This window comes from Glandiceps talaboti, chromosome 8 (assembly GCF_964340395.1).
Source record: "Glandiceps talaboti chromosome 8, keGlaTala1.1, whole genome shotgun sequence".
Lineage (NCBI taxonomy): Eukaryota > Metazoa > Hemichordata > Enteropneusta > Spengelidae > Glandiceps > Glandiceps talaboti.
This window is the reverse complement of record NC_135556.1, coordinates 5173370-5187633: the sequence shown is the minus strand read 5'-3', so window position 1 is coordinate 5187633 and position 14264 is coordinate 5173370. Positions and strand designations below refer to the sequence as shown.

At 35.6% G+C, this 14264-nt stretch overlaps 1 protein-coding gene across 1 annotated transcript in view; it reads right to left on the bottom strand.

The window, feature by feature from the left end:
• LOC144439508 (ubiquitin-like protein 3) overlaps positions 1–13747 on the bottom strand; it is a 40683-nt gene extending 26936 nt beyond the window's left edge. The window contains exon 1 of the mRNA XM_078128804.1: positions 13378–13747. Coding sequence (XP_077984930.1) covers positions 13378–13407 — 30 coding nt within the window. The 5' untranslated portion in view covers positions 13408–13747. The remainder of the gene's footprint in view (positions 1–13377) is intronic.
• Between the last annotated feature and the right edge of the window lie 517 nt (positions 13748–14264).

Genomic DNA, 14264 nt, shown 5'->3' with positions numbered 1-14264 from the left:
ATCAATAGAGGTGTGCCATCTACAAATTCAATATATCTAGAAATGTGGTACACAAATTAGTTCATAATTATACAAACACAATCTAAATGACTTGATAGATAACATTGACTGTCTAAACATAAATATTATAGGTAATATCACAATGTACTTGATATACAGTAAAGTGAATCCACTGTTGACTATTTTTCCTATAGCAATGGTAATCAGCTAATCAACATGCAAGACTACTAATACTAATACTCTTTCTACACTCATGCTAATCAGGTAATCAATATGCAAGACTACTAATACTAAATACTCTTTCTACAGTCATGCTAATCAGCTAATCAATATGCAAGACTACTAATACTAATACTCTTTCTACAGTCATGCTAATCAGCTAATCAATATGCAAGACTACTAATACTAATACTCTTTCTACAGTCATGCTAATCAGCTAATCAATATGCAAGACTACTAATACTAATACTCTTTCTACAGTCATGCTAATCAGCTTATCAATATGCAAGACTATTAATACTAATACTCTTTCTATAGTCATGCTAATCAGCTTATCAATATGCACAATACAGACATCAACTGTTGACTTAAACAATTATAAATTCATTGATAACATCAATACAAATACACAGTTATTTACCTGGCATACACAAATAGTAAACAAATCTGAATAAAATTGAATGCTTCACCTTTGACCCCATCCATTCATTAACCTTTGACCTCAACCATACAGTCTATGGAAGCCCTATGTACATGTACATGTATGCATCTTGATGCTAAGCAACTTGATAAAGTACATCACACCATGTGATTATTTCGCACACATTTCCGAATCCTTTTCATTTCAATATATCCAATATCTGATTATCAATGTATTATTATTCTGTATTATTGCTATTCTTGTATTAACTATGCTAAGTACAGGGTGTGGTGCCCAGGACTAGTTAGTTACAGCCTATAAATAGATACCATATATGCAAGGCCATATCAGTACAAACAATCGCATATAATTAACTGTAATGTCACCTTCCTAACTCCATCTATAAAAATAGTCTGTGTCCAACAAGCACAACGTGTATAAATAAAGAGTTGTCAAGCCTATCTCAATTTCAATTTTAACTGTATCAAGTATACTAGAATTTCAATGGACAGGGTATTAACAAAAACAGCTAACAAACAAGTATCAAATTCTTTCAGATAATATTGATGTAGTTATGTAATGAAATAATTACACTATTTCTTAAGTGGCCATGAAGGTAATGAGCTCCTTTTGAAAACAGAAACTATTAATCCTATATTCAACTTAAAAAAGCAAGTACATATTGGAAATAAATCATCACAAACAGCTGTTGTACTACTATGTATATTTCAATGTTCTTTTCAATTTCATATTTTCAATATTTCAAAAACATCGTGTTATATTATGCTCAAGTTGTAATCTCCATTTTATAGTTTTGTTTCATTTATTACTGGATATTTTGTCTTCTATTTATATGTCATTTAAAATGACATAACCTGACAATCTAAAATTATAAATCAATAAATTTGATGATATCTATATCAAGTCTTGGTATATCAATGCAAATAGTTGAGGTACTGTCCATGTAAATGTAGCCTTACTAACTTACAAAGACACAACCTAACAGTTGGAAGCATTATGATAACACATTCAAGCTAAATGAGCCTGAGGTGCCCAGATACTAAGACATGTTACTACACAAGCCCCCCCCCCCCCAAACTTATGTATTATGTGAATGAGACATAACCTGCTTTTCTTTTATCAACCTTGAGACCAAGACACCACACATGGTGATAGTCCAACTTTGACATTGCTTTGACTCGTATACCTTCACTTTCCAATACTGACCCAGTTCTCCGTGCATTCACACTGAGTACATAAATGCAATCATTTCTATTAGAAAGTAGTGCACACAAGGACTACCCACAATCACATGCTGTAATGAATTCAACTATACTATACACACTGACGAATTCCACAACTGGAAGTCTTTCTTTCCTTGAACACTCGATCTGAACTCACAAAGCCATGACAATGATGCACCTCTACAATACAAGTATTCAGCATCAACAGGAAACACAAAGACCAGCTACACAGCTTGCTTCATTTACAGATTACCTTACTAAAGTTACTACTGAACTAACACCATGAATGTATTAAACCTCCTTGCTAACACAATGACAGCAGGGTCAGCTGGGTTATTTTCTACACATTGAACAACAATGACATCCTTGGTGGTAGGTAGAGTTTAAAACCTGAAAGGACTTCCTCTACTCCTTGGCCAGTTAGAAATGAGGAATAACCCCATCCACCAAGTAAGGTTACAGAAAGAAGATACCACACGTTGACTTCACTCAGTGGTACAAGCTGAGTTTATACACTTTTTACTCAAAATGAAAACACACATAAAACCTTGATTAAACTATTCTAGTATAAAATTACTACATGCATACATGCATACCTTCTATGACACGACTGTCTTCTGGCACTATTGGAACACTTCATTGCATAGCAGGGATTTCTTTTTTTGACATTTTTTATTAATATATTATGTATATAAATTTATGTCATTGCATCATTTATCTGTTGATACATACCAGGTTTTAGTTCAGTAAATTGCAAGTGATGTTTCAGTAAGTAGAATAGTACGAGTAACTTTATATCAAATGCTGCAAAAATTACATCCAAAAACATAATAACTCAGCTTGTACCCTTAAAACATTATGGTGACTCTATTTTTTTCTGTTTCTCATTACTCGATCGACCAAAATTTTCAGCGCTGTCATCAAAATAATTTTTTCCCGCCTGCCCTTAATATTTTGTGGAATAATGCCCTATCTGGCAAAATATACAAGTGTCAGGACTGTACGAGTCATCTCTACAGTCATGACAGTGGCGACAACACTTGTTCACGAACAGAACATTTCTTTCATGACAGAAGTTATTCAAGTAGGAGGTCTGAGAACATGTCAATTGTGTAGTGAAGTTGGGAAAGGGTTTGTTAGTGTTACCAGGAATCCAACAAAAAGAAGATAGAGAGGAGGAAAAGGAGAGGCAGAGAAACATGAAGATGATTTTCATATTTATTTATGTTTTTCTTTAAAAAATCAACCACCTAACCCATGACTGCTATTAAAAAGTAATGAGAAACATGAAAAAAAAATAATAGGGTCAGCCTAAAGAGGGTTTTATTTCTCAATGCTGAGAATTATCAGTCGTGACAACAATATCAATATAGATGGTTAATATCTGCACTATCCTACAGAGAATACATATAATAATACTAAAAGGTACAATCATTACTCTAACCTTTCCAACAATTGGCAAACATACAATTAAATACCAGATATCATATCACATATCAACATATGATGACATTTGACAAAGTCTAGACTATTAAGGAAATTGCAAGGGAATAAACATTGGCAAATAACAGACTACTGTAATAAGGTTTCATGTGTGCAGAAGATATGAGCACAACAACATATTTTGTTGTGTTTTGAGTGGTAGTAGGTAAAACCTATATGCATCCCCAACCCCAACCCCACCCCCACCCATCCCTTCATTTACTGGGGTTTCCTAAGCAATAATTGCTGACTAAACACGACGCAATATAAACTTCATTGATTTCCCACATCTATATTACCAGGATTTTAAAACTTTTTGTTTCTATTCATCTTTTGACTTGTAGTGACAGGGCTCCTTAGGTCACTCATATTTCCTTGGCTGAAACAACAAATATTATTGGGAATACCATTAAATTATTAGAAATGATTATACAAGGTGTATCACGTTCTGCTAATTTAATTAACTAGATATATTTCATCAGTGTCTATGATATCTCCTATTTTAATCTACACATTACACATAAGGTAGAGATCACTTTTCAACTCAAACATTGGATACCCACAGTCCCACTTACATTGTAATCATCCCAATATTTCAAGAGATTGATGACTTAGATATTTCAACATCTACATGCAATAAAAGCAAGTCTACTGCGACGAAAGCTTGTATCTGACCCTCTCGTTATTGACATACTTGTTGTAAAATGGCCATTTTACTTGCCGTTAGCTTTGTGTAATCTACATCGCCATGGGAACAAAGGTATTCTGTCTCCTTGTTCCTCATCGTTTAGACATTATGCAAAAATCGTTGGCTCCAAACGTCTATTTTCTATAAACCAGTGGATTTAATGTGCCAAGATTACTTGCAGGTACTCATCACTTATGCATGTACTAGGTACATCAACCTGGCTTGCTCTCCATCGCATGACACACACATCATACAAGCAGCAGTGTACATTTACATTTTAATAGACAATTTCACAAGAATTTCTTTTCAGCGGAACCGCATCAACCCAGTTACTTAGCTCAATATCAATTACCTGACCATTACTAAACGACACTGACAGAATCTCTAAGACAAGCTTTCACCACAGTTTGTTCATTACATAGTATAAATGCTTGCTTCTAATATAATAAATTCTTAGTTGGCTACAATATTTGTTCTGGTTTATCAAACTACTTGCTCCCATTCAACATCTGTATTTTATTAACAGTTTGTCCTTAAAATTTCAGAATTATATTACTCAGGTACTGTGCTCTTTTCTACTATTTTCCATACACAATATTGAAAGGTAAGTGCCCCCTCAAATCATATTTTGAAATGGTGCAACTTTGATGGATTTCCTGTGTTCATTGTTTAATAAAAATAAGTATCATCTTTCATGTCTAACACTTAGCATTTTAAAAAAAGGATTTGTGTACCCATTTTGTACAAAAACATTGTTAAAACAGAAAAAAATGCAGATATTTAAGACACGTTTTTTGCGGTGTTTTTTTCACATTTTGGTCTCAATGAAACTAAGCACTGGGGAAATATTTTCTCTAGGATCAGTAAATTCTCAGAGAAACAAGTAAAGTTACTAAAGTAACAGTACATGTATGGAGAAGCTTAGAAAAAAAAACATTATTGTTGATAATTTGTACATCATTCATGGAATTGATAATGAGTTCACTATGCAACATAAATGTAGCCAAGTGTACAAAAAACAATTACAACAGCATTTGTAGGTATAATTAATCCAACCAATATCAAGCATATTATTCAAACATAATTACCCCCTGACAATTCTAGATTTAATCCTTTGCTCAAAAATATATTTACTTTGCACAAATCATGAACCATTACAAATAGATAAGGCAAACACTAAAAAAAAAGTAACAGAACTCTTGAGAACAAAAGATAACAAGTAACAAATGAATTTTTTATGTACCTATTGTGAGAGTACAATGTCATTAATTCATTGTTGCCAATATGTCTGTCCAGTCAATTGTATTACCTTTGTGTATGACTTGTCCTTCTAATCACTCTCTTTAATGACCTTCAATAAAGAATATACATTTTTCATGGCTAACTAAAGGCTATGTTTGCCAACAACCACAGAAATAGTTAATAATGAAAATTTCCACTCACAGAGTCAAAAAATTCCATGTAAGCAAATGCCATATTTTCACTGATATCCTGTCAGCATCGTCACAGGTTTACTACAGTGGGTTGACAAGAATATTTGGGATTCATTTCCTACAAATTTGTTGACTCTCAGTAGAAATTTTCATTACTAAGTATGAATCCTGAGATGAGAGTCAATGAACATTCATTCTCACATATAAATAGTCTTTTATGTTGCATAAAAGTAATTTTCAATAGTGGGTAGTTGATCAATATCATCACCTGAGGTCACATTTCACTATCATTTTCATTGCCTCCAATCTTTTTAATAATCTTCAAGGTCTAGTTAGGGAGATCAGTTATTATTTTACCTTGAGAAACTCAGTAAGCTGTATTCAATAAATTAAATCTATTTTTCAAACCTAAAAGTAACAGTTCTTGCATCAATACATCATACATTCTATATTTGGATAAAAACACAAATTACATGAAAACATAACTTTCCTCTTTTTCACAACATTGGATGGTATATCTTATGCTTAGATATTGTATATTTATAGTGCATGTTATAATATACCTAGTGATAATGCTGTGCCATGATTCGCTAGAATCAGTCACGTGATAGTAAAATAGAATGGCTATTTCCCTAGGGGAATTGTTCCATCAACTATTACATGGTCACGTGACCACCGCGAGTTCACAGAAGGTCAAAATGGCAGCTTCTGACGAAGTTGTCTGCCACCGCGAGTTCACAGCATGAGGTATATCATAAAACACATATTGCCTGGCCTATATTCGGGCTATAACACCGGTTCATTACCCCGCGTGACTGTGAGTTACCAGAATCACATGCTATTTCCCTCGGCCTCTGGAAATAGCATGTGATTCTGGTAACTCACAGTCCCTCGGGTGTAATAAACGGGTGCTATAGCCCTCATGGCCAGGCAATATGTGTTCAATATCACCTTATTCAGAAATAGGTTATTTGTGGATATTAAAACTCAATAAAGCCAATGTCATCATTGTGACCGAATTGGTTTGTATAGTCCATGAGTTTCCGTATTTGGTTTGCATGGAATAATTTAGGCAGGGAGCAATTTCTTTCCATTGAGATTAAAGTGTGGGAATCACGCTGTCCCAAAAATTGAGTATACTTCCACGACACAAATGCCTTATAGTCAAGACAGATTCAATGCTATACAGGTGAGTGACTCTAGTAGTATAAGTACATTGTATATGACGATAGCTATTACCATTTCAGCTATACCCTGTGAAAAGCTCTGAAAAGGACACTGAACGAATGGTTACACCTCCCTAAGCTATGACACTGTTCAAGAATCCCTTTCTGATTAATACAAGCCTGATGTCAGCCTGATGTTAACATAGGACTGGTGCAGGCATTTAACCCTCCCAGTTGCTAGCATATGTTGGTGAGGTGTTAGTGCTAGCCCTGTGTTAGCACTGAGCTAGCCTGATGTTAACATAGGACTGGTGCAGGCATTTAACCCTTCCGGTTGCTAGCATATGTTGGTGAGGTGTTAGTGCTAGCCCTGTGTTAGCACTGAGCTAGCCTGATGTTAACATAGGACTGGTGCAGGTATTTAACTCTCCCAGTTGCTAGCATATGTTGGTGAGGTGTTAGTGCTAGCCCTATGTTAGCACTGAGCTAGCCTGATGTTAACATAGGACTGGTGCAGGCATTTAACCCTTCCAGTTGCTAGCATATGTTGGTGACGTGTTAGTGCTAGCCCTGTGTTAGCACTGCATGAGCTAGCCTGATGTTAACATAGGACTGGTGCAGGCATTTAACCCTCCCAGTTGCTAGCATATGTTGGTGAGGTGTTAGTGCTAGCCCTGTGTTAGCACTGAGCTAGCCTGATGTTAACATAGGACTGGTGCAGGCATTTAACCCTTCCGGTTGCTAGCATATGTTGGTGAGGTGTTAGTGCTAGCCCTGTGTTAGCACTGAGCTAGCCTGATGTTAACATAGGACTGGTGCAGGTATTTAACTCTCCCAGTTGCTAGCATATGTTGGTGAGGTGTTAGTGCTAGCCCTATGTTAGCACTGAGCTAGCCTGATGTTAACATAGGACTGGTGCAGGCATTTAACCCTTCCAGTTGCTAGCATATGTTGGTGACGTGTTAGTGCTAGCCCTGTGTTAGCACTGCATGAGCTAGCCTGATGTTAACATAGGACTGGTGCAGGTATTTAACACTTCCTGTTCCTAACACATGGTGGTAAGATGTTAGTGCCAAGTAGAGGTGTGTGTGAGTGCCAGGCCAGTGTTAGTATCGAGTTAGTCTGGTGTTACAGTAACATAGGGCTGATGCAGGCATTAGCCCTTCCAGTTGCTAACACATGTTGGTGAGGTGTTAGTGCTAGCTAGCCCAATGCTTGCAAATTTGGAAAATGATTCTACAGTAATTTATACTTTAAGTTTAATCTAACTGTGTTTGGAATCCCAGAATAAAGGTAGTTTGCAGTACACTTACTGGACATTCATTGCTGTTGACACTAATAAAAGACACATTGCTGCATATTATAAGGCAAGATTAACAATATAACTCATACTTTTATCCTGGCTGATATAATATAAGATAACAAACACACGAAATACCCAACAATCCTACCCTAGAAAGGAGATCAACCAGTCACAAGCAGCTTCACTACAATGCAGTTGGCGACATGACGTCGATCACAGCAAATTTGATTCTTGTCAAGAATTACCGCTGTTGATGCACATTGTCTTGAGGGAAAAGATAGGGTTACCATTTCCAAGACTATCTAAACCTGGCAGATCACCTTTATTTGTCATTATCAAATCTCAACTGACTGTCTATATGCAAAGCACATCTGAACCATTATTCCGGTATAAATAGTAATCCCACAGGAAAATTCTCCTGCAAAGTATACTTTAGTGCATGTGTATTTATTTTGATCCCCTGCTTTAACTGCTATGAATAAAAAATCATATTTCATATCACCATTTATTCTCCAAAATAACCAACAGTATCAATGTCTAAGTTTTCCATTCAGACTTGACACTATACTCACTGTGTGTGTGTGTGTGTGTGTGTGTGTGTGTGTGTGTGTGTGTGCGTGCGCACACATAAATACACACACCACACATATACACACATACACACCACACACACACACACACACACACACACACACACACACACACACACACACACATACACACACATATATACACACACCTATAACTGTGAATCTCATAGTATACTAGACTCTCTCACCAGTCCTCAGGAACATCACTATAGCTGTTTTGTATACACCTACTGCATGATTGTACTCAAATATCCTTGTACTGTGGACCAGCATTGACTACATAGAGCTAATCATTTGTTGACGTGTTACTGGATGCTCTGGCAATGCCCCTAGGTGAACCTCACAGAAATAACGTTAGCCGAAAGTTTTCAACTTCAATACCACACTTTTACCATATATCCGGTTAATGTTATTCCTATGGTGTACAGTGAGATTTGCAGTACATGTATTAAATCCAACTGCCATCATACCAACTAAGTTAGTATGGCAAAGGAGAAGAAACTGAAATTAAGATATGTGCTGCTAGTGCCATATGTATGTATTGTAGAACCCAATCAATGCATGACTCAGAGAATTACATTTTTGATCAACGTCCCCGAGAGACTTGCAAGTCTGCAGTCAGTGACAGGCATCAATGACGTGACATATATTGGTAGTTTTCTGGTTAGCAAGGTTGCATTTAATGTGAAAAGTCTAAGGAGATATTTTATCTCATTCAAGACGTCAGTCACTTGTACATTAGGCCTAATAAAAAAAAGTGTATGGTTCCGATTACGCTCAGTTTTAGAATAGGTGGGGGTAGGTAGATTTTTTATTTCCTTTTATTACATTTTTTTTTTCATGTGTGAGTGTCTAGTTCAGTTTTTCCATTTTTTTTTCAAATGGTCTTTATGTTATTTATTTCTTCCTACATGTATCAGATGTAGATTGGAAGAACAGTTTTGTATTGTCTTTTTAAGTTGATGTCAGTTTCCACATCAACTACTTCTGGCAATATTTCACAATTTTCACAATTTTATTATTCTTTTCTCGAATATGTAAAAAAAAAAAATTAGGTCGGCAGTGAAAAACTAGGTGGGGTCGGGTAACCGGAACCAAACAATTATTATTTTTTAGGCCTTAATAGAGGAATCCATGACCAACAAAATTTAAAATCCTACAGCTAGGTGATCGGGCACATATCAATGGAATGACATGTTCTTAAAAATTAAATTCACTAAAATGGAGAACAATGGTTATCAGTTTCCATTTCACTCTGTGCCTGATGTAGAGAGTTAGATTTGACACAACCTCTAAAAAGAGAGTGTGTGAAGTCAATACCCATCAATCAAATAGAAAGGTGTTACTTCTTCTTGTTCAAATTACCTCCTACATGTAGGATGATAACAAACCTCTCCAATCAATGTTCAAAATCACTGACTGTAGTTAAAAAAAAGAAATTATATGACAGAGAGGATGAATATACAATAACACATCAGACATGTCAACAGCTGCTTCAAGTCAGAAATAGTTTTTTGATGGTGAAATTTTTCACTCTATTTCCTTATCATTAGTTTATGTATTATAATATTGTGTATTCTACTTAACAACAAGTGCTTCAAAACTGATAAAGGTTCTGAATAAAATATCAACACCACATTCAGTATTTCAGAAAACTGCTTCTGACAGATGGACTTCTCATCACCATATTGTTAGGTACAAAATGTAACATAAGAGAGGTGCCAGCCTAGGGCTTCTACTGGCTACCTATAAGTGTGATCTGTATAAATTAGTATACAAAAAAATAAAAAATCTCCATGATGGCATAGTACTTAAAGTAGATGACATATGTACACCAACACCATCACAACCTTTCATTCAATATTACGCAAGTGGAAGATGAAATATTTCAAATAAATTACTCTTGAAAAGTCAAGTCAATATATATTTTTTGTTTAATTTAAAGTACATATTGACCACAAGATATGTTTAGGTCATTTTTGTTTACACTTCAGTGCAAGACATGCATGTATCTTATATAACCCAGTCCAAATACCCACACAAGTAGAACAGGTTACGATGAGACAAAGCATTGGATGAAATAGAACAGAATATTCCAATGTTATTGTTATAATTCATAAATACCATATATATATATGTGATTAAAGATTGACATAAAGTTGAGAAGTGCTACAATCTATAGGGGGAAAAAATAAGATTGTTTTGTCTGAGCAGTTGTTGACATGACTACGACTGGCAGTGATGATGTTACCTGTTTATATATGCACAATATCACCTTGATTCTTTATTTATAAACACAGACATATGACAAGCTAAAGTGTTTGGTTATTAAATTGGCAAGGCTTCACTTGTGTGTGAATATTGTTAACTTTTTTTCTTATAAATTGACTGCTACTTTGATTTATGTACCACGTGTGTTATTCGATTACTCTTCCTGTTTGAAATCTTGCCTCACAACAAATTTGATATGTGTTATGCCATTACTATTCCTGCTTGAAATCTTGCCTCATGACATTTGATGTGTGTTATGCCATTACTCTTCCTGTTTGAAATCTTGCCTCACAACAAATTTGATATGCCATTACTATTCCTGTTTGAAATCTTGCCTCATGACATTTGATGTGTGTTATGCCATTACTCTTCCTGTTTGAAATCTTGCCTCACAACAAATTTGATATGCCATTACTATTCCTGTTTGAAATCTTGCCTCATGACATTTGATGTGTGTTATGCCATTACTTTTCCTGTTTTAAATCTTGCCTCACGACAAATTTGAATAAAATGTAATGTATTAGTCACACATTGTTTGACTACACAGTAAATGATCACATATTATGTGATGTCTTAAGCTACCCCTGAGGTCAATTACTATTTTGTTGAAAATGTCATTTGGGGTTGTTGACTACAATTTGAACTTACTGGATAGACATGAGTACAACATAGACATTTCATTTATCTATGTATATATATCTGAAATATAGTCTGTGCTATTCCAAAACTTATGTTGCTTCATTGATGACCATGTTTATATTTTCATATAAGGTGGTTATTTTTTTTTCATTATGAAAACAAAATGCTGTAATATTTCCCAAGACTTATGAATACAATTTCCTGTTACACGCAAATATAATTTTAATAAGTCCTTTCAATACATACATTACTTTGAGTTACATTGTCCTGGTCAAACTCCAAAAATACAGCTAAAACTTTCCACTTGTTCACAAACTTGTGCATATTATTAGCCTTACTTCTAGTATAAATTACAGTGTAAGATTGTATCCTAGTACGACAGGTATTAGTTTGTTATACTTTGGACCCACATATGCTGTAGTGACACGACGTACCACTGTGTCTGTGAAACTTATCAAGTGCATCTCTGCACAAAAACAATATTGGACAGAATACAGAACAGTGGCCAGACTGTGTAAAAGATAGGGAGTATGGGGTAAGGAGAAGAAGTCCAAACATACACCTTATCAACACTGGATGTCTACATTTGCCCAAATATTACTACCAAACCACTGTGTAATTGCAAGCTTATTCCACAAATGACTAAGAACATATTTGTCAGCTATAAATTAGCACCAGACTGTAAATTCCTAAGTGATCAGCAGGTGTGTTGTCTGTCTCTCCTGAAATGATGCAAACAAACAAATACATAATCGCCGGCTTGCTGATGAGTGAGAAATGTATGAAAACTTAAGTTCTGCACAGCACACAGTACAGACTAATTTTTTTAACAAAGCAACAGTTTTAAGACTTCTGGGTTAATCAAAACACAATGAACTGTACAATACCAAATGCTAAAATTTGTATGCGAGATTTCATACACGCCAAATGACAATCAAATTTGGTTTTTTTACAGAAAAGAACCTGGCCTTTGGATTGTCTCAAAAGTATGTTTGTGACGCATATTAGATATCTACAAACAGACAGTAGTAAAATTTGACACATATACATGGCACTGGTCAGTAGTATAAATGGATAACAATTTGGAGTTGTTAAGATAAGGTCTACTTCAATTTCACAAAGGAACTTCTCAGTCTACAATCTAAAAATCCGCCTTCAATGACTCATTGCCTCTTCAAAGTACACGATTTGATAACTAAAAACTCCTGGTTGTATTACTAATACATCCATGTTGATTATGTAGTAAAATTTACCAACAGTATCACCCCCACATTATGTGTTGTATTGCAACAACGTGAGTGCCATGGATTTCACAATCGCTCAGCTGACTGTTGATGACAATTTATGACTATGCCCGAAGTAGGTTTATTTTAGATTGGGTCATCCGACTGTGTTGGGATCATTTGATCAACTTGTACGCAACCACTCCTTTGGGTGTCTTCCTGTATCAATAATATATAACGTGAAGGACAGACGGAAACACTGCCGTTGTCTCGGACAAACGTACTTCCTGAATGTTTACATAATGATTATAGTCAGTTTGTTGCCAGTTTTCAGAAAGATTTAGGGTCAAATCGGACTTCGTTGTTTACAATGGCCATTGGAATGGAAGGTAAACAAAATTCACACCTGTATCACTTCAAGATCGTAACACGCAGTAAATTTACACGATGAATGGTGCGAAGTTGTTTGGTTCTTCGTAACTTTGTAAGACTACTAAATCGTTAAACGGACAAACCTTCACAAATGTATTTTGAATCGTGATACGACTGCAGTTAGTGTGTATCGGGAATCTACTCCGAATAACTGTTTCAAAGATTTCTCACCGAGTAATTCGTCGTCAAATCTTTCGAGCGAATTGGCCTCGAAAACTCTGACGTTCTTGAAAACGCGATCATCCGTTTTTTGTTCAACAACTTACCTTGTCACTTGGTATTGATCCTCCAGTCATCGTGATTTGTTCGTTACTAAGTTTTTGACAATCCTCGTTATTGTTCGAGAGTCTTTTAAATGACCTTCAATTTCGCCGTAAACAGCTGAACGTCTTCGTAAATTCAGCTCAGCTGATATAGGTTCCTTATGTACACTACCTTCAGAGCGCTTTATCTCCACTATTCGGTCTTCTATAGGGTATATTTTTCTTTAACAAGAAAGAAAATTGAATAAAGTGTCCTGCACTTCCTGAAATCCGCCTAATTTATCTCCAGAAATCTGTTAAAATGCTTCATTTTAGTCCTTCCTTTCGTAGTTACAGCGGAGTGTGTATTCAAAATCCACAATGGCGGATAGGGCTTCTATGGCAAATGCATTATGGGTAAATCACGTGACTTATCACCTGTGACTCAACTGCGTCGCAACAGCGTAGTGACATATCAGTCTGGTAAACTTTCAGTAAACTTTACTGAACAGGATGTATCCTGGATGTACAGCTGCATCAATATGAACTCGAAACCTTATAGGGTAATTCCTTTTAGACATGACAATACGATAATGTTACTAGTATTGAAATGGGTCCAATTTATATAGATAAAAACATATACATACATTTGAAAAGTTATTGTTCCATTGAGAGAGAGAGAGAGAGAGAGAGAGAGAGAGAGAGAGAGAGAGAGAGAGAGAGAGAGAGAGAGAGAGAGAGAGAGAGAGAGAGAGAGAGAGAGAGAGAGAGAGAGAGAGAGAGAGAGAGAGAGAGAGAGAGAGAGAATTATTTATTCAAATGACCACACCTAACTCATTCATGGCAAGACTCGCAAACACTGGAAATCTGCACCAAGCATGTACCTGATCCATACTTCCAGATTTATCGTA